The following is a 21073-nucleotide window of genomic DNA, read 5'->3' as shown; positions in this document are numbered from 1 at the left end:
CTATTAATACTATAAAAATATGAGAGGACAAAAAGAAAATAGATGCAAGTAACTTTTGCATTTGGCACCTTTTGTCTAGATATTCATACTTCTCAAGTATTCTCTTTTTAATAAAGTTAATGCACACATAGGACACACCACATCAAAGGTTTGCTACATATTTACAAGGCACCAACCCTTTGTCACTTTTTACATGAATAAAGAACCGATAGAAAGCACATCAGGACCCCCGTAACTGTAGTATAGACATACTTCAGTTCAGCACAATTCATGAACGTTTGGCCTGGGAAGATTAAAATAATCCAGATCCTTCTTACAATATAGAAACTGTAAACATTTTATAGCTGCCTTTAGGATTGGTGTATTGTGCAAAAGTCATAATTATTACTGTGTATAAGGATTTATGGCAGAAACCACATAAAAACTCTGTAAGAAGGTGCTATTTCTATAATACAAAAACAAAACAAGGGAGAGAAGTTGTAATTGTGATTCAAAATGTCATGTTCTTATCGAGAAGCTGGAAGCCTCTTTAATGTGATGAACTTGTAGTGTGTGGGGAAGAATTTCTGTAATTTAAGGCCTAATGAATAAGGCTTGTTTTGACCAATGAAGTGTGGCGATCTGAAGTTTTAAAACAAACACAAACTGACATAATGGAAAAGCACCACTGTGAAAGGTGAGTGGAGTCCCCGCACAACTTGCTTGGTAGATTTTTCTGGTAAAATCCCTGCAGTAGAAGGCCATTGAAGTTCTTTTTTAAAATTGTTCCAAAGTTTTTCATCTGTCAATAGTTCCATCCCATGAGATGGCTGACCCTGGCTTTTTCTGTCATTTTCCGCACCCTGCCTGACCTGGAAGTACCAAGGTTCAACGGATCCTCGGTGTGCACAAAATTGTCATTATCAGAATCGTCATTGTACAAGACAGTTCTCCTGCCCTCATTCCTTGTTTTGATTCGAGGCGGTCTACTGAACCGCCCTCCAAACACGTTTTCACCAAACTGTCCTCCAAACAGGTTTTCAAACTCATCATCTGTAATTCGGGCACGTTTCGCTCTGGTGGCTCCTCGCGAGGCTCCTCTGCCTCCTCGGCCTCTTCTTCCTCCCCTGCCACCACCTCTTCCTCTGCCACAGCCTCTTCCACCTCTACCACCTCTTCCCCCTCTGCTCCATCTCCCCCACCTCCCCCATCTACCTCGCCTCCCTGTCCCCCTGCCCTGCCAATTCCGTTTCCCACCAGTGAGTTTTCTTTTGATTTTTCTTTTGGGTTTTTTGGATTGCACAACTTTGCTGTAGTCATGGTCTCCATCAATGTAATCCTGATCTGTTCTAGATGTTGATTCAGAGTCTGAATCAGAGCCACTTCTGCTTTCAGAACTTGAACTGGATCCCGACTCCCCGCTTTCTGATGAAGATAAACCAGATTTTTCCTTTAATTCTCTCTTTTTCTTTTCCTCTTCCTCCACCTCCTCCAGGTGCTCATCTTCTTCTGATGCACTTACTAACTTCCTCTTGACTCCTGTCCGAAGTTCTCTGCCATCACCATTTGTAAGTGGTCCATCAGGAGAGTGATCTAAGCAAACAAAAATAACCCTATTGGTTATCATCATCACACCTGAGCCAAAGAGGATATAAAAAGTGGGATTTGCCTCATTTGCCTTCAAGGTGTGCTCTAGGGATGATCCACCTCTGACCTGCTCACCACAGATGACCTTTATATGCTGTGAAGACAACCAGGTGCTCTAAGGGGAAAACATACCATGCAAGCAAACACAGTTCATCTCATCTGGAAGCAAGGACTGAAAACTCTCTTGACTAGGAGTTCAGAAAAGATCCAGTCAACAAAGGAGCCCAGTGAGTAGGTTAGACACAGGTATCTAACATTAAGCCATATGAATCCTTCCTAGGGTGCCAAGGCAGAAAAGCTCTCTGAAATCCATTTCAAACGTTAAAATAACACTGTGCAAGCAGTATCTATTCCCCATCAAATGCATGTTCTTAAAAGGCTTAGTCCAGGGAACACTTCTGGTAAGCAAAATTTCAAGACACTAAATAACCCAAGAAAGCTCACTTAATTTAAAAAAGTACAAAATATCTTGCTGGCTTGGGATCCAAAATACTACATGTTTTCAGAGTTACGAATCTGATACTGAAGATTAAATATGATCTTAGGTACAGGATACTAAAAGCTCACCTGCAACACACAACACTGCTACACTACAGTAGTATGGACTTGACAAAGGCCTCAGGGTTTTAGCCAATGCTCATTCAATGCTACCTCACTGGAAAGTCTGATTAATAGGTCCCAGAGACAATATACTATAGTTTACAAACAGTATTCCCCTTCTATTCACAACCATTTAGTCTTGATTATGATAAAAACATTGAAATTCTTTAAAACTTTTTCATCCTTGTTTTCAATTTGATTAATAAAAGGCCAAGGTTTTAGGAAGGGTTCCTTCAGTTTGCTTTGCTTTTTGTAATTCCTGAAGGACTGTAATACTTCAGAAGTTTAAGAGCAATCAAGCTTTTCCATGCAGAGAAATTTTAAAGGACCTCACTGAAGGGCATGTGGCATCATGTGCATGCCACTCTTCAAACAAAAGTTCTGTAAGAAATAATGTAAATTCAATTCTTTGGTATGGTCTGGGAATACAGTATAATGCTAAACTCCTGCAAGAATATCATAAGCATCAGACAGAAGCAACAGCTTATATTTCTAGTGAAATCAGTCATTCAAATAAGAGAATACTTATTACTTCTCACCTTGTTTCACTGGTGTAGATTTACTCCTGATTGGTCTACTTTTCCCTGGGTCAATGGTATTTCCACTTCGGTTCTGTGCATTTGAGCCTGAGGATGATGGCTGACCCTCCATATCTTCACCAATGGCTGATCCCAGAGGTTCTTCTGCTGTATCTGAAACTTTAGACAGGACACCACAAACATGACAAAGTAACTTTTATCCCTGTTTACAGAATTGTAACGCAAGGTGTCCTGGGGAGGCTCTGTATCAGCTGTGTTAATAGCCCAAGTTTGGATGTTTATCTCACCAAGCTGCCTCTGCAGTCATGAAGAAACAGATAGCCCTGGGGTGTAATCCAAAGTAAACTTAATGTATTTGTTATTCTTGCATGAGATAAGCGTGCATACAGAAAGTCCAGGCTCTCTTCACTAGGTTAATTCTTACCCAAGACAGACCCATGTTCCCTATTCTCCTATCAATAACTTACCAACAGCTGGAGGGCCAATTTCAGCTAGCACAATCTACAGACAACATGTTTCCATGACCTTGCTACTTGCTCTTTCAACAGGTGGGTTTTGAATGTGTCCCATGACACATAAGCTTTGATCTGCACATACTATTTGCTGCAAGAGAAAAGATGCATTTTAAAAAACTTCTCACCATGAGATGAAACTGAAGAGCTAGTCCTAGTCAAAGGCAGTGAGGTATTCTGGCTAGGTTTAGGTTGAATCTTCATTTGTTTCTGTTTTCCTTTTGGGCTGAAGACACAAAATATCCCAAAGAGATAAATAAAACTGTTAGCATCAAAAGACTCAAATACAAAACCAATTTTCCCTGCAAAGTTCCTTGCTTTCTGAAGCAAATGCATAACGTAAGTGATCTCTTTCCCAGTACTTGCACAGGTGTAGTAACACTAAAAATAGTTACAATATCATTCTGTTTGCTACAGGCATATGAGTTTGCAAGAACAATATTTTATCTCACCTTCTAAAACAAATACCCTGTTTACTTACATAATGTATTATACACAAGTCAGCAAAGTGTTATACAACACTTTTTTTCAAGAGTTACTAAACAAAGCCAAAAGAAACTTGTCTTCCATTTCCTCCAGAGGGAATACTTTTAATCATGAAGTCTTCCACTTACTAGAATTATGCACAAACTATAGATTGAGCATGGAATTTGAGCTCATGATTGTATTACCTAATAGAGCAACTGCACCAGGAAAGGAGACCTACTGTTGTTGACTGCTTATGCACAAAGGCAAGTCTACCGCTGGCATTTCAAATGACACTGAAAGCAAGTCCCACTAGCATTATGTTACCTAGATGCTCTGCTAGTTGAGGGTGAACTGCTACTGCTTCTTAGCCGTTTTCGGTACCGTGTCCTTTTCCTCTTCTGACATTGCATTGCTGACTTGTACTCAGAGATGATATTTTTCATATGATTTTCAAATAAGGCAGATAGTCGAAGTGTCATGCTGTAAATCTGGAGTGAGAAAGCATCATCACACTTATTAGAAGTTGCATAACTAGAACATCAAGGAAGAAAAAAAATAATCACAGAGATACCCACACTTTGTAGCACAGAAGAAAAATTCATGGTGACATTCAGCTACAAGGTTCTTTAATTTCCTTCTACGGTACACGTATTTTCTCACAACAGAAAGTGTTTTCATAAAAAGATGTAATTACTTACAGTACAAAATACTTACAGGGTTAAAGGAAAATGGGTATCTAGATTACTGAAACATTAAGCTCCAGAACACATGGAACTGTGTCATAAGATAACTTGAAGTATCAAGAGATAAGTAATCAGACTTTGCTGCTCCCTCACCTTTGTTTTTTGCTTTAATTCCCTAGTGATGCACCCTCACACCACCTCTACAGAGATGCACACAGAAACCAACTAAAATATCCTCAAACCTAGTTTCTGTAAGCCAGATGTCAAAACCCTTAAACTGTTTTCCTGTCCTCTTTCTAGGCCTTCCCTCTGCGTAGCCTCATTCACAAATTCACTCCTGGCTACTTCTCCATGTTTCAGACTGTATTTACTTCTGTTCAAGATTTTACGTTGGGTGTATTTAAGTCTTGACAAACTAATAGTTCAAACCTGGCATAAGACAAACAAAGTTCTTGATTCCTTCCTCATACTCATACCCTTCTGATGCATCCAGTCTTCTGAAAATTGTATAAACACCATCAAGGAAATGTTATCTTACACTCAGACATCCTCCCATTTCCTGCAGCCTGTCTGAACATAAAATCTCTTTGACAAAGAGTTTTCTTTACATTCATGTAACCTAATTTTTGACCAGACCCTTGTATTTGGGCAATGTCTCTTTCTTCAGTGCTGGTATGTAGAACCCTATCTTTCCTGCCTCCATTCACACTGCTGTTGCTAAGATGGCAAAATGGGTTAGAAAACCTCAGGACGCTGGCTCACATTTGGCAGCATAAGAACCTGCAGTGGCAGAAGGCCCAGCTGTGTGCCCCAGCTCTCCAGCAAGGATCACCTCACTGAGATGCTTCACAGTATTTAAACAAATGGATATTGATGGGCCACTCTATTAAAGTAATTTGGGACTTGACTCACAAGCTGTTCAGTTATTAATACGCAAGGAAGCTCCCAGGGAGCAGGCAGCAGTAAATAACTCACCAAGATTACTCTGATGCCAAGCACACATGAAACACCCTTGAGTCACTTTTCTTCTTGCAATCCTCTACTGATTTCCCTTCTACTAAAGTGAGCAAATGTTATTGATCTTTACCTGCAGAGCTCACTCACAGCACACCTTTCAGCCCTTATTCAACACCATGAGTTCAATTTACCTTCAGCAATGGCAACTTTGTGCTTTCTCTCACACTCACGAACACCTTCTCCCACAACACCAGCCTATTTCAGGCTTACTCTCATTGTCCTGCTTACACAAAACACAGTAGTAGTCATTCCACTGATGAGCTAAGACAATTACTCCTCAAATGATGAGTAAGGTTGCTCAACCTCCTGCTTCCTCCCATCCAATACCTTTAACACTCGCACTGAATGCTCTTTGCACCACACTCTGCTCCTTCTCCTGCGTGACACCACCTTGTGTCACACCATGTTAGATGCCACATGAAAATTCTATGATAATATTAAATTCTATGTATTATTGTTTTGTACTGTATTTTATTATTACTTTAAGTGTCTCTGTCTAGTCCCACATTTCTTAGTAGTTTATAAGTGCTGCTGTTTCCACACAAGAAATATTAGGCAACTTTCTGACCAGCCACCTTATCTATCCTAAATGATGTGTTTCAGAGAAGTGATTTTGTCACAACTTAAGCATCTTATTGAATACGCAGCTTTTCCTTACAATAATAAGGTCAGTACAATTTAACGTCTGGAAACATAAAAGTAGACAGAATTTTGAGTATATTTTGAACACATCAACTGCTCTAATTCTATTCTGCATCAACAGTTTCTGAGAACCTTTAAGTTCAGATGAAAATAAAATTCCAAAGTGATCTGCATGAGCAGAACAAAGCAAATTTGTAACCATAGCTCCCAGAATTGACATAAAATACTTATTTTTATTTCACAGTGCAGTGCTTTGCTCTTCAGACACAGACCTTATTCCACACACTGTATCCATGTGAAGCCAGAGTTTTTGCAAAGAAGGCATTAATATTTATTACTTACTCGAGACTTTTTATTAGGAGTGTAAGCTTTAGAGTTGCAGAATATTAAACGAATATCTTTGTAGAATTCCAAGGGGCTAACATAGTTTCCTGCTTCCAACGTTTCTTTCACAGTGCTGAAGTCCATAGGAGTGTCTACAATATCTCGATAATCCTGTAAGAATACACAAGTAAAAAATAAGGGCTGCCAAGTCCTACAGCAATAAAAGTACCTAAGTGTTCATCCACAACAGCGGCTCAAGTAATGATTTCTACTTGAGAGTTACTGCAGATAATTCTCTGAAAACATCAGTGCGCAGAACATGGTTTGTTCCAGCTCCTAAAGGGAGAGGTGAGAAACATGCCCAACATGCATGCTTTGCCAAAGGATTAAATTTTGCATATAGAAGGAGTGCTTACAGGGTAGGAGAAGAGATCAACTGGCTGTCTAAAAGGCTCAGAGTCCTCTCTTTCATAAATCAGGTTTAACAACTGCTTGCATTGTTCTTTCCAAGCATCAGGACTTGCTTTCATGGGCTGCCTTTTTATTCGTCGTCTTACCTGCAGGGGAACAGAGGTATTTCATAATTTTTCAGACTATTCATATTTTTCAATTTCAGTTCCCATTAATTTACCAGCTTTCTGACTCAAAGCAGATTTCCACAATTAAAACCAGAATTGCAGTTAAGATGAAAGCGTAGCTGATGGCACAACAATACGCAGTATGCAAATTGCAGAAATATGCCTTTTCTGGTAACACAGAACCACTCAAACCCATGAGAGGTATGAAGTATTTCAGATCCAGCCTTGTTATTTTTATCAGCTTTCATCCAAATTTGACTGAAAATGGAATCTGTTCTAGTGTCTTTCAGATCAAATTTTAAAAAAAAGAGATTCTTCAGCAATAAATTTTCCTGCACGATAACTTCCTTAGTCTGCCAACACTCATATGTACATGCAACTGAATTCACAGTTAGTCCTACAGACTGTCAGCTATGACAAATTTAGACCATTCCAGACCTAAATGAGTGTTTCAGTACTTGGTCTATCTCCCTTCACAAGCCAGACCCAGCAGAAACGTTTACTCACTCGTCTTTTTCCAGAGGAAGTTCCTGGAGCATCTGAATCTTCATCTACTTCTGCCACCTAAAGGCAATGGTAATGATTACACACACGCAAGTTGCACACAGCCCCAGCCATGGAAAAAAATAAAAGTTAAAAACCAGATACCAACAACAAACACAATTTTAAACTAGTCAAATGCAACAAACGAATCAAGAAAACCAGAAACTAGTTTCAAACTAGAACTTACATAACTTAAAAAAATAAGAACTTGGGTTGATAAGCTGTTTCATCTCTTTTCCAAGTTTTCTTCCATAAAAATTATATATAAACCATGTAAGAAGTATGAATGCTGAGTCCTTAAGATGAACACTTTATAAACCAAAGCACATTATAAAGCAGGTCTTTGAAAAGCTGGAGATAAAGGAACGGTGTATATCAGCAATTTTGGACACTTTTGATCATTTTTTGACATGGAACAGATGAGATTCACAACTGGCACAAGAAGGTTAAGTTGGGAAAGGAGGGTCTGCTATCTAAGTCAAGGAAATCCCTCATTTTCTTCAAAATACTCTTTTAATAATCTGTGAAAATAGATACCATTATATATCTTCAGTTTCATAAATGCAATTAAATTACTACATTGCAGTATAGATTCAGCAACCTGGTCTAGGGGGAGGTGTCCCTGTCCACAGCAGGGGGGTTGGAATTGGATGATCTTAAGATCATTTCCAACCCAAATCATTCTATGATTCTGTAATATAAATCCAAGACCATGGCATCAGCCATAAGCATATTGTTCTTCAAGCAGCATCAGGTTTAACTTAAGGATTTCAAAGCTGCAACAATGAAGTATGTCTTAGGGAAGGGAGAAGACAAGAAACCCCCTAATTAAATCTTACACTGGCTTGTGTACTAGAAAGCAAAACTGAAAAAGTAAAACAAAACCAAGTGACGGAGGTTATAATATGTCACTTCTTTGCAACAGGAACTACAGCACATTTCAAACTGTTTACAAACTGCATTCAAGGGGAGAAGGTAAGGAGAGAGAAAAAGTTAAAGTGAGTGGTACCTAACTTGGTTTCTACCTATTATTTCACTCCACAGTACAAATGGTGGGAAATGGCACAGAATTACATAAGAAAACCAGCTTTGGTGCCTTGCTAACAATAGCAGAGCTGCTGTCCTTTGGGTTCAGCAGCCTGAGTAACCGCTCCAGGTTGTATTTCCCCTACCAACTAAAACTTCCTCACACACCAAAACATCATGTGCTGAGAGAAGATCAAAGCTAGGCAGTTCCAGGAATCATTTTTACTTACATAAGGAGCTTATTTCCCAGGTGAGCAACATGAACGGCTTAAACAGGCTGATCTCAAAAATTCACTGCAACTACCCATACAGTAAAAGACTCAACAACAATCTTTGCTCAGATTTCTTACAAGTGCTGAATTTAAAAAGGCAAGAAGTTCTGATGATCAGACTTAACGGTCTTACCTCCTCCTCTTCATCAGTACTGCTTAGATCTTCTGCTTTCACCTTGTTATATATTTCTAATATATCAGTACAACTCTGATCCCTGCAGGACAACAACAAAAGCCAAAATGCATGAACAGGTATCTCAGAAACTCAAGACACCAGGTCTGTAAAGCAAAAACCAGACCTACCCGATGAAGTGAAGTAAGACATCTGTTACAATTTTGGCTGCTTTGACTATAGGACTGTCTGGCTCATTGAAGGTCCTGGCATTATGTTCTATGTATCGTACCTCCCACATCAGGGCAGAGATTCTCCTAAAAAAACCACAAAAGAGATGGAAAGGTGCACATTTTTCACTCTGAATTCAGTAGGATTCCTCATTAAAAAATGGAATCAGGTATTTAAGGTCCAGCAGAAACAGGTTGCTAGACACCAAGGAAAGTAGTTTCTGTTCACATACTGTTGACAGTTCCAATGTGCCAGGCTGCAATAGCTTTGTGGAAAAAAATGTCCCTCTTCAAATCAGCAATGAATGGAATAAGAGGAAACAAAACTACTGAAGAAGACTGCTGGCTGCTCCCACTTAGAGGAAGCCTTAGAGGTAAAGTGGTACTCAGAAGGAAAAGGAAAAAAAAAAAAGAGCAGAACATTATCTATCCTCAACTTAACTGGAAAAACTGAGATTTCCAGTTTACAGCACTATTTAGCTCACTGCTGGCAAGTGAAATACAAGGCAAAGCATCTACTTCAAAGGCAGTAGAGATAGCAACAAAGTAAATATGCTCTGCCTGCAAGGCATCCAGGGAGTAAGGCTCACAAAAAAGACACTTCAGATTCAGATAAACCAGCTTCTGCCTTAGCAATGTGGCCAAAAGGAATTATTATTCAGGAAGACTTACTTTGCCCAAGGTCAAATAGAACCTGATGCTGTTGGCTTACCAAAGAAATATATTGCAGAAATGGCATGGCATTACATGGTATTCAGCTAAACATATTGTCCTCAATGGGGCTGTAGCCAAAGTAGATTACAAACAAAATAAAAATCCAGCTAACCTATAAAACCTGTTTTCAAGTCTCCTCCTGATTGTGGTGAGGTCAGTTGGATAAGCAACAACAGTGCAATACATGGGATAGGCACTAAGGTCCACTGGAACAGCAAAGGGATTAGAAATGTCTGAAAGACAAAAGATCAAAATAATTTAGATGCCTCAGAAGAAAACAAAAGGAAGATTTAAGATAACTAGATTCCTTATAATGGTTTCTCGGTTTTCTTTCAGCAAAAGCAATACGGACCTACAGCTGGCTACGCCATTACCCAAAGGGTGGGATTCTTCCTCTTGTACCATCTGTTAACTACTCTTGAAAAAGCATTTTTTGTTTAAGTATCACGTCTGAAATTTGCACCCGGATTGCTAAAAAGCAACCTGGCATATGCTCTTGCTACGGGAATATTACAAGCAACATAAACTAAGAATATAGACAGGTATAAATACAGGAAAGAATTTAAATCATAATCTGCTATTAAACAGCTACAAGCCAGTTACAATGTATTTGCTGGTGAGGATGCTTGGTGAGGATTTGTTGGTTGTTTTTTTGAGGGGTTTAATTCAATGTTTTGCTTTTTTATATTCACATAGGACCCACTAAGAACCCCCATGAACTTGAAAGGAAGCAGCTCAAGCCCCCAAAAAAGGGAGCATAACTGAAAAAGACATCATAGTAAATTTTAAAGGCTCTCTTCCAGTGATTTAGTTGAACACATTTAAAATATTCTACACCAACTCCCAGCACTCTATCTTATCTACTCTCCAGGCATGTGCCACCACAACGGTATTCTTAATCCTTCCCCCTTTTCTCTCCAGACATACCAAGGGAAAGAAGTTGCTCAATCCCCTGGATTACTCGTTCACATTCTTCATCTCTGGAATGGGCCCCCCATTCTCCTTCCTGGGGTTTGTAGAGAAGAGCTGTCAGCTCATCTGGAGTCACAGGAACTCCAGCACCAACCTCCTCTGGATATGCAGCTGAAGAGGAATTCAACAACAATAAGTACCAGCAGTGGCAAAAATTATTTACTTTGCATAAGGACATGAATTCAACACACACTTACTTCCTTCTGGAATTGGTTCCATGTCCCATGGACTCATCCTCTCTCTTTCATTGTTGTCCCAGCTATTAAAAAAATACGTTCAAATGCCGAATAGTTAGAGCCGAATATAATGATACACCTTCTCTCTGTCAGACTTAAAACAAGAAGGTCATGCCTATTAGAAACAAGATGCAACACTAGCTATGTTCCAACTCCTTACTTTTCTCTTGTATCTCCTACATGTTCACTGCACAGCTGCTCACATGAAAAGCTTTGTTTTATGAGTAAGTCAGTTATTAAGTAAATAAAGTGGCTGTTCATGTATTTAAATGGAAAAAAAAGGATCCTACTTCTGGAGGTAGACATTTAAGTCGCATGTAAATGCCTAGGAGACCCAGAGCATGTAAATATGTGTGATACATTACAGCTATGGAAGTACTTACTGAACACAGTAGCACTGGAAGGAACTATCTGGATATTCTGCCTGGAAAGGCTGCTGACTCTCCACAGTTCCAAACCACCAAGCATCATCTATTATACTGCGAAATCTATCCCCTATGAGGAAAAAGATTGCATGCAGCAAAAGAGCAACATAAATAATTGTTAAATACTTCTTTTTAGAGAATCTACTTTATCTTTTATAAATGGACAACTTCAGTTTTTGCATTTTACACTACAGGAATCAAGCCCTTCCCCGAACGGGAGGACCTTCACATCTCTAGTAAATAGTCACAGCTGCCTCTGTGCCTCAAATCACAATATAACAGCAGATTGTTCTGCTTGCAACAGTTTCCCTCATTTCTCTTCTTTTTTATCTGCTACAGGAATTGCAGCAAACATCAAATAAAGTTTCCAACGATTGCTATAATAGCATGTGCAGTAAATCTCTTGAAGAATGTCATCAGCATTTCAGTTCCTTACTTCATGGAAAATGATTCTCCTGTCATCTTGCCTGTGACTGGATCTAGGAATGCAAGCACCAAGCAGCAGAGTGTAGGTGGCCCACCTTTGTATTTAATTCCTACAGTCTTCACAAATTCTTGTTCCTATTTATCAAAACCCCTTTACATCGCAAAATAGAGATGCTGTATCCTACTAAACAGCTACAGAAATGTTGCAAAACATACGGAAGCATTAAAAAATAGTCACCTATTTGCCAGTTCCTTTCTTTGGCTTCATTATAAAACTGATGCAGCACAAGGAAGTCAATAACATCTGGCATATCATGGTACCTTCATGAAATAGACAAAAACAATTGCTTCTATAACCCATAAACACAGTTCCACATGTACAATACAGTCTCCAACACAAAATTTCATGCATTCTGTTTTCAGGTTTGCCAGAATAACTAATTAAAGCCACCATCATGCTTTGCAAGAGTAAAAAAGAAAGGAGGGTAGGGGGAAGCTTCTAAACAGCAAGAAAATCTCCTGAAGAATGTCATCAGCATTTCAGTTCCTTACTTTATGGAAAATGATTCTCCTGTCATCTTGCCTGTGATTGGATCTAGGAATGCAAGCTTCAAGCAGCAGAGTGTAGGAGGCCCAACTTCATATTTAATTCCTACAGTCTTCACAAATTCTTGTTCCTGTTTATCAATAAGCATGGAACAGTATTACTTTAACTTGATAACAACAAAACCATCCATGTTAAAGTACCAAACATATTAATAAAAACCAAATATGTTTCCACTTGACAGCCTAGGTAATTTCACCCGTAAAAGTCTTTCAAATAGTAAAAATCAATGACAGGCATCTTAAAAAGATGAATGAAAAAGATATATGGTGCTCATTTCCGTTGTGAATTTATGAACAGGATACCCACAAACTATATAACTTTTGTAATAAAGTGCTAAGCAACACACCGACTCTGCTTATGCCTGGCCAGCCCAGGGCTTCTCACCCTCACATAGCAATTTACAGGGGAAGTAAAAAGAAATGCTTCCTCTTAAGGTGGAAATTCAACAATAGCCTTTGTGTTCTCATCCTGTCAAACATCAGTGGGTGGTAAGGTCTCTACCCTAAGTGAAATGCTATCTCCTTTTCCTGATGATGCCTTTGAAGCTTGCAGCTGGAATCACTGAATACCTAGGACTAGTAAGTGGATATTTTTTCAGTAAAGCAATTATTTTCATTAATAGAACCACTGCCATATACATGTATGAAAATGAGCACATCTATGTGCTCTTCTCTTGGTATGAAATCTGAGTAAAGCAGGAAACATACATCAACACTGTGGATTAAGTATTAAGGGACTCAGTGGTTTAAAGCAAAAGGATGAGAAAAATCAACATAATTATGTAAACTTAGTATTCACCCAAGCAATCCATAACACTTTTTTGTAAAAATATGTTGTAAGATATTGTCTTCCAGGAATTTAAGAAGATATGCTATTATATGTTTAGCTAGACCCACTGTTTAGTAGAGATTGTGCATACATTTGGGTCTTTACACCACATGTCTTCTTAATACAGCATTAAAAACACTAAATAGAACCTAGATGTTCAGGTCATTGTGGAGTGCTGCTAAAACTATAAACAGCTTTTGAGTGGTGGGTTCTAAATGAATGAATTAAAAAAAACCAAGAGAGTCATAAAATAATTTGGGTTGAAAGTGACCCCTGAGAGCCATCAAGTCCAAAATCCTGCATGTGGCAGGATCTAACAGCTAGGTTAGATCAAGCCACACAGAGGTTTCCCTCTCAAGCTTTGAGAAGACCTCAAGGATGGAGATTCCATTTCTCTCTGGGCATCCTGTTCTAGTGCTTAACTACTCTCACTCTGAATTTTAATTTTTATTTAATATTCTGCTTTTTTATCTATCAAGCAAGAATGCCACACTAGATAAACTTCCACATTCTTTAACATCCTTCTGGCTTCCTACTATTAGGAATTGAACAGATGTAAAGGCTTTGTCTAAAGAAACAGTCACTTTAAGATTTACAATTTTAAATTTATATTAACATTTCAAACTAATGCAGGTTTTTAGTGTCTACTTAACATTACAGACACATTCAGCTCTTTGAAGTATTTGCTTAAACTTACCCTGAGTTCCATTTTGTTCCATGGTTGTTTTTGCATGTTAATACTGTAAATTTTTGCTTTCCTTACTGCCCGCACATAAGCTTCATGGCCTTGCCTGAAGTATATGATCTTAAAACAAAAATAAAAAAAAGAAATAATATTAGTTTACTGATAGTCCTTTTCCTGTTTATTCTAAAATTTCTATGAAGACATCAGGCATCAGCCCTTACAGAACATGCTGCACACTTTATTTCATTCTAAAGCATGCTCCTCCTTAAAAATATCAGTACCATCAGTGGCACCCTGCTACGTGTTTTCTGACTCGGTATCACTAAGAAGTGTGCAGGTTTGTCTGAAGACACAATCAGCTCTTCCTGCTACTCGCAAGTTACACATGCACAAAAAGAGAACAGGACTGATATCTGTAAACAATTGGCTGCTTGAGAATAAAATAAAGTTATCATATTTCAGCCTATCTAGAGCATGACTCACTGAAATTATTACGAGGTATAACAGTCCTGATCAAAAAGAGATCATCAGCCTAGTTAGGGTACTTAGAATTGCTACAGTCAGTACCTCATCTCCCATTTGTGGGACAAAAGGTGAGCGGCGGGGTATAGTATCCAGGATCCACTGGGGGGCAAGCCATTCTTCACTGGGTTCACCTTCCATCGAAAGCAGTCCACTTGGTTTCTTAAATATATTGCATTAAATTTAGAATGCAAGTTTTATTTAATATGGCAGAACATACAAAAATTGATCATACAGTAGTTATCAAAGAGAACTAGGCATAAGGTAAAGCAAATACTGCAATTTCAAACTTCCAAAAACCTTAATTAAATAGTAGGGAATAAGCCATGTTTGTTAGAAATATAATAGAAAGTTAAAACACCCATCCATAAAGACATTATATTTCTTTAGAAACATTCTAAACGTCTTCTTTAAAAGGATGACAATGTAGATGCAATACAGATGCATTGTTTACTACAAAACCACCTTGGAGTAAATCTAACTGTAGTGAAAAGCATAAATTCATAAAGTGAAAAAAAAAAAAAAGACGCTAAAACGTTAAAAATGCTGACCTTTTTTCTAGGCTGTTTAAGTTTCCTTCGTTTTGGCTCCAGTTCTTTTGTTCCCTTCATATTTTCATCTTCAGAACTACTACAGATTTTCCGAGCTGCCTGCCTGGTCTGTCTCTTTGGAGGCTGGAGATTAATTCCAGCATCTGCTGTCCAGTCAGAATACTCACTTGATGAATCACTGTAGATAATAAAAAGTTGTAAGCAAGAAAACAGCACTTCAGTTTTCACTCAATAGAGTGAAAAGTCCAAACATTCAACCTGCTCTGCTGGTTGTGTGGAACAGATGTCAGGATTGGCACAAAATTTCATTCTCAGGTGAATTTAAAGGAAACAAAAGTGCCCTCTAATTGTGTATATCATCAAATTATTTCATCTATTGCAAACTCATGGTAAAACTACAGTTATGGCTGATACCTATTTTCATACTAATTATCTCACTGGTTCATAGATTGACTTCATGAGAACAGACTGCACAAAATGCATGAAAAATGTAAAAAAACTAGAGCACGTCTAAAAATATATAATTCTGATTTCTTTAATATTCAAATAACATGCGCAGTATTTATATTAGCTCATAGCCATTCTAGCCATAAAAGCATAGCATTAAGAAAACAAAGAGACTACAGAAACTGTGCACAAATACATACTGACAACAGGAAAAATAGGAAATACTGAAGTATGAGTAGAAGATATGTATGCACTTCTGCCAGAATTTCTATTGTCAAACTAGCATTGTTTTTTCCAAGCAGTTCTTAATTAAAGACAATATTTTCTTACAAATGGTCTTTCAAGACTGTTTATGACTGAAAAAAACCTCACAAAACAAAAAAACACATTATAAAATGTTTCATAAAGAATTGAAAAAAAGAAGTCTTCAAATTAGGAAGTTTTCAGACTGGTTTTCTGTTTAAATACTGTTATTAAACCTTCCGCAATTACTTACTCACTCAAAATAGATAAAATTATTTGTCTGTTCACAGACCACAAATTTTGTTGGTTACCATTTTAAACTACCAAAGTGTACTAAACACTTTATTTAGGGTCAGTATAACAAATCTGTGCTGAGTTGTAGTTATGGTATCACAGTACGACCTGTCTTATTTAATTTATGTAATAAACTAATGTTAACAATTAAGAAAGCAGTAAAGATACCTGGAACTGCTTTCACTTTGCCATGCTGCCACAGGATCATCCATAGATGCATCACTTGTGCCAACAGTCTCATCTTCCTGTATGAAAAAAAAAAGGCTTCACTTTGAGGCTATGTTTAAAATGCACCATTTTTGTTTGCAAGTAAGTTACGTGAGTTGTCTCATTCAAGGAGAGATTTCTAATTAAGGACTGATTTAGCTTTAAATAGGTCTACAATTTCTTTCTGTATATTAATTAGTATTATACTGTATGCTTATATAATTCCTATAGAAAGAGATGTGAATTTTAATGGTACTAAAACCATGAAATTAGTTCTTACTTATGTGTTTGATCAATAATGTTTACTGTCAAGTGATCAGCTTTATGGCTATTCCATATGTTCAATGCATTTACAAAGTGACAATGTTCAGTCTCTTTTTACTTTGCTAGCTTCCTTGATGAGAACAAGTTATATTTAATCTGGTATGGTTTAGGCTCTTCCTTTGCCAATATCAATGATTAATATCAATACTCAATCTCTTTCAACAGCAGTCTACAGATGCAGATGAATATGACCTAGAATATATGTGCTGTGTGAAATCCCGAAATAGAAAGTGGTTTAACATAACCCAGTTAAATTTACTTGAAAAATATTTCAAGTTTCCAAGATTACCCAACCTATTTTAAGCTCATTTTGAATACTGTGCTGGCATTTAGGTAAATGGGCCTTAAGTCTCCAAGATCAACATACTACAGTAACACCACAAACCCAAAAGACTCAATGACCTGAGTGTTTCTTCCTACATAGAGAAACTTGGAGCCTTAATGGCTCAGCACATTTGTTGTCAAGTCCCGATATTTGTGAACAGGGAACCTATTGAAAGAACTGTTGACGTGTCAGACCTCTGAGGAGCTGTCTGATTCTCCTCGTGCACAGGCATTTTGACTTGCGCCTTGTTGACTGTGTTCTATGGTGGAGCGTGTTTGGTAGGCATGCTGGCGCTTGCGCTGGTTTCTTCTCAAAGACCTTCCACTTCCTGGTTGGTAATCATTCTTTCATGGGACAGAAGGAACAAAAGAAAAAGATTAGAGATTTAATAGTGAATTACACAGTTAAAAGATGTCTCATTAAGGTGATTGGAAGCTGATTGTCCATTTACAAAGGACAACTAGAAAATCTAGAGCTACAATTGAAAAGATATGTTTTACACACTTGTGGTTCATTTTAGTGGACGTGCAGGTGTGTTTTTTGGTTCAATATCAATTGTACTTTTTAAAGTAGCAGTCCTTAGAAAGGAAGCTATGCATATTTAACACTGCTATTTGCATGTTAGAGTATAAAGGCAGACAAATTAGTTACAGAAGGAAGACCATAGAACCATAGAACCATAGAACAGTTAGGGTTGGAAAGGACCTTAAGATCATCCAGTTCCAACCCCCATGGGCAAGGGCACCTCGCTCTAAACCTTATCACCCAAGGCCGCGTCCAACCTGGCCTTGAACACTGCCAGGGATGGAGCATTCACAACCTCCCTGGGCAACCTATTCCAATGCCTCACCACCCTAACAGGAAAGAATTTCCTCCTTATATCCAATCTAAAGTTCCCCTGTTTAAGTTTTAACCCATTACCCCTTGTCCTATCACTACAGTCCCTAATGAAGAGTCCCTCCCCAGCATCCCTATAGGCCCCCTTCAGATACTGGAAGGCTGCTATGAGGTCTCCAGAGATCTTCTAAATAATTGAATAAAACTGGTCTGGGTTTTATTTTTGTTTGTCTTTTATTGCTCAGTGCTCAGGACTGCTTCACCTCCAGGTTTCCTCTTCTAGTGATTTAAACTCACCCGCTGTAAGGTGTGGGATGGCTTTCTCTTCTTTTCAACAGTGTATAAACTAATTTCAATTTCACCTTTGGCAGCTCGACATTCTTCCTGGACCCTAATTATACATAGGAAACATCCTCTTTATTCAGTGAATCATCACATAACTTGACAATCTCATTAATATACACATTAAAATACTTCTGGTCCCCGTGCTATTAGAAGTCTGTGCACAAGTCCTCCTAGAGGTGTCCACACATTCTTCACTCCTCAAATCACATGTTAAAGAAGCAAACTTGTTAGTTGAGCATGCATAATTATTGAAGTAAATTTAAATGTATTATAAATATTTATACTTGGGGGGGGGGTTAAATAAGGCTTCAGAAAAATGTGGTATTTGAAGTACTGAAGAAAGATTCACTTGTGAAGAGAAGGAATTGCTATTCTCAACTCTCCAACAGAAGCTACCACTCCAATCCTAATATATGGATTTGAAAACAAAAAACCCAACCAACCTACCCCCAAAAGCCAACATATTTCTAAAAACTCATGTTTTAAACCTGATAACAGGTGTACTAAATCACTAAAAATCACACAATTTAACCTTTTTTCTCTGTCTCACTTAGGATCTTACTTGCTGATGCCTGGAGGAAGCTCATTCACCACTACTCTCCTGCTCCATGCCATGAGATCTCTCTCAGTCGCCATTTGACTGCGGGGAGCGTTGTGATGCATTTGACGGACCCCTTCGATCTGACCACTTCTCCGGAGACCAACATTTGGTGGAGATGCAACATCCAAACCTGGACTTCGAAGAGCTAAGGAAGAAAAAGATTTTCTTCACTTCTATAAGCCATGACTAAAATTTAGAATTTAAAGCTTAAGGACTGCACAGAGGTTCGTTTTTTGCAATAAACAACACTTATTCTACGTTAAGTGGCTTTGTCTTTTGCTTCAGATTAACATTTTTGTGTATTGGTCTTGGACTACTGGAGAGGTATATACTACTGCAACATCACTGTGGCTTGCTATATCTTAGAGATAGCTGAGGAAAGCAAAGATTATTATCTATGAGAAATGTTTTAAAGGCTCTTAAATGACCTTCAAATCAAAGTCTTGTCAGCTGCTTTAAGGTTCCGAAATCACGAATCTTAAATTCTATGGTATGAGAAGATATGAGGTTGACATCTGAGGTAAGACTGCTGCAAGTTTTAAGGTTTCTGCTGTACCTCCATTTGTTCTGTATTTGTAATGCTTATCTACTGAGCCACAGGCACTGCTCCTGCTCCAGGCTTTATCAGGTAGCACAACACAGTTCTACACGCACAGGAGAAAACAGACACTTCAGGTAGCAAAGCAAGACAAAAAGACTGATAGTACCAGAATCACTGCCACCATTGCTTGTATCTGTCTCATCATTTGGGAATGCATCAATATGACTTCCACATGCTTAATATGGTTAACCACATGAATTTGAAAAGGTTTGCAATCCTATATCAAAATATTTGGCCATTTAAATATCAAGTACTTTATACATACTCTAATCAGCTTACCCAAATGGGAAGTTCATGCAGCAAAGTCACTGATCAAGTTCTAGAAACTAGCTACTTTAATTTCTATACCACTCATATCTGGAAATTCCCTTTCACACAATTTCAGGGACGTACAAATAAAATTGAGAGCTGGGATTGCACAATGCATCAACTGATCATAAGAAGCAGAAAAGAATTCTGGTGAGTCGAAGCTGGCATCTAGGCCACTTTCTGGATAACAGCAATTTTGACCAAAGCAAAAGCATAATTTCAGTACTTTTCACTAATATTTTTCCTATTCTTTCTTGAATTTAAAGACAAGCAACTCCAAATCTAGCAATCCTAATAAGCTTTGCCAGGAAGTCTAATTGAAACATGTAATCAGCTATTTAAGCTAGAACTAATTTATTAGCAGATGTAAATCTTTTAAAACCTCAGGATGACTTGCAGCACAAGTCTACAGCATCTGCTCTCTTACATCAACTGCACTCAGTCAGCTGTTCACATCTGATTGAATTTGTTTTAAATTTTTAATCACTTTGTATATTAACAATAAAATCACAGTAGCAGAACACTTACCAGGAGAATAATCTCAAGCTTTCTAAGAAAACACTAAGACAGAGCAGACATGTTTATTTTATAAACACTGATGCTCTGCCTTAGCATTTATGCTGCAACAGGAAGCCATTAGTCTGTCACAACATTTTATTCCATTGACATTCTCTAATTATATGCTGTTATCTTGTCATCATGCAGTTATAAAGTATCATCTCTGCAGAAACTAGCATCAAGACAATACAGTGAATTTTATATTTATTTTTTGGAAAGATTTATAACAGGAATAATTACAGTTTAATAGTTCTAGGTAATCAGATACAGTTCAGTCAGACCATTATGTGCCCTCAGCTGCACCCTGAACTTTTAATTCCTCTGCTAGCATCAGAGGAATGTGCAACCGCTCCACACAGGTTAATGATGTGTATAAGAACAGGAGAGAAAAGCATCCTCAAAGACACAGTCTCAGATCTTACATTAACATTTTTTGATTAGCACATTACTGTGCTTTAGGAAAAGAAATGATGGCAGTGACAGAATGACACTTACCTCCATTTACAGAGTGGGATCTATTGAGTGGAGGGCTTGGAAGAGTTTCTCCTTCATTAATTAGTCTCAGATCTTGTTCCCTCTGTAGCTCTCTGATCATACCATCAAGGATACTCTCATCCTGGTCATTAGTTTGCTGCCCAATGACTTGTTCAACTACTTCACCATCACCTTGACAAGAACAAAGCCACAAATGATTATAAAATGATTAATTCCTGTTTTATTGAATACCATAGAAAGAACCAAATGTAAAACTGTGCACAATTACTTGTCTGCTTTACAGAACATCTGATCACCACCTGGCCTTCTGCTCTCATGCAGTAAATGGAGGCAAAGTTTAAAAGAGAAG

General features: G+C 38.0%; 2 protein-coding genes across 5 annotated transcripts in view; one reads left to right on the top strand and one right to left on the bottom strand.

Moving 5' to 3' along the window:
* The window catches only part of SH3BGRL (SH3 domain binding glutamate rich protein like), a 170870-nt gene that overhangs the window by 39937 nt on the left and 109860 nt on the right, over window positions 1-21073 (top strand). The gene's annotated exons all lie outside the window — the stretch shown is intronic.
* BRWD3 (bromodomain and WD repeat domain containing 3) overlaps window positions 70-21073 on the bottom strand; it is a 54149-nt gene continuing 33145 nt past the window's right edge. For 2 of the 4 annotated variants that reach the window (XM_061361917.1, XM_061361918.1), the window contains 23 exons: window positions 20725-20895; window positions 18723-18906; window positions 18113-18206; window positions 17173-17322; window positions 16291-16367; window positions 15139-15316; window positions 14633-14749; window positions 14078-14185; window positions 12498-12622; window positions 12184-12266; window positions 11478-11589; window positions 11056-11117; window positions 10814-10969; window positions 9999-10119; window positions 9134-9259; window positions 8964-9045; window positions 7497-7553; window positions 6828-6968; window positions 6430-6582; window positions 4070-4233; window positions 3406-3503; window positions 2766-2924; window positions 70-1572 (listed from right to left, as the gene is read on the bottom strand). In XM_061361917.1, coding sequence (XP_061217901.1) covers window positions 785-1572; window positions 2766-2924; window positions 3406-3503; window positions 4070-4233; window positions 6430-6582; window positions 6828-6968; window positions 7497-7553; window positions 8964-9045; window positions 9134-9259; window positions 9999-10119; window positions 10814-10969; window positions 11056-11117; window positions 11478-11589; window positions 12184-12266; window positions 12498-12622; window positions 14078-14185; window positions 14633-14749; window positions 15139-15316; window positions 16291-16367; window positions 17173-17322; window positions 18113-18206; window positions 18723-18906; window positions 20725-20895 — 3506 coding nt within the window. In that variant the 3' untranslated portion in view covers window positions 70-784. The other 2 variants (XM_061361920.1, XR_009726738.1) reach the window with 2 other exon arrangements.

This window comes from Neopsephotus bourkii, unplaced genomic scaffold (genome assembly GCF_033783945.1).
Source record: "Neopsephotus bourkii isolate Nb327-2 ecotype Australia unplaced genomic scaffold, CSIRO-AGI_Nbou_v1 NB_1067, whole genome shotgun sequence".
NCBI classification, from domain to species: Eukaryota; Metazoa; Chordata; class Aves; order Psittaciformes; family Psittacidae; genus Neopsephotus; species Neopsephotus bourkii.
This window is presented reverse-complemented; position numbering and strand designations above follow the sequence as displayed.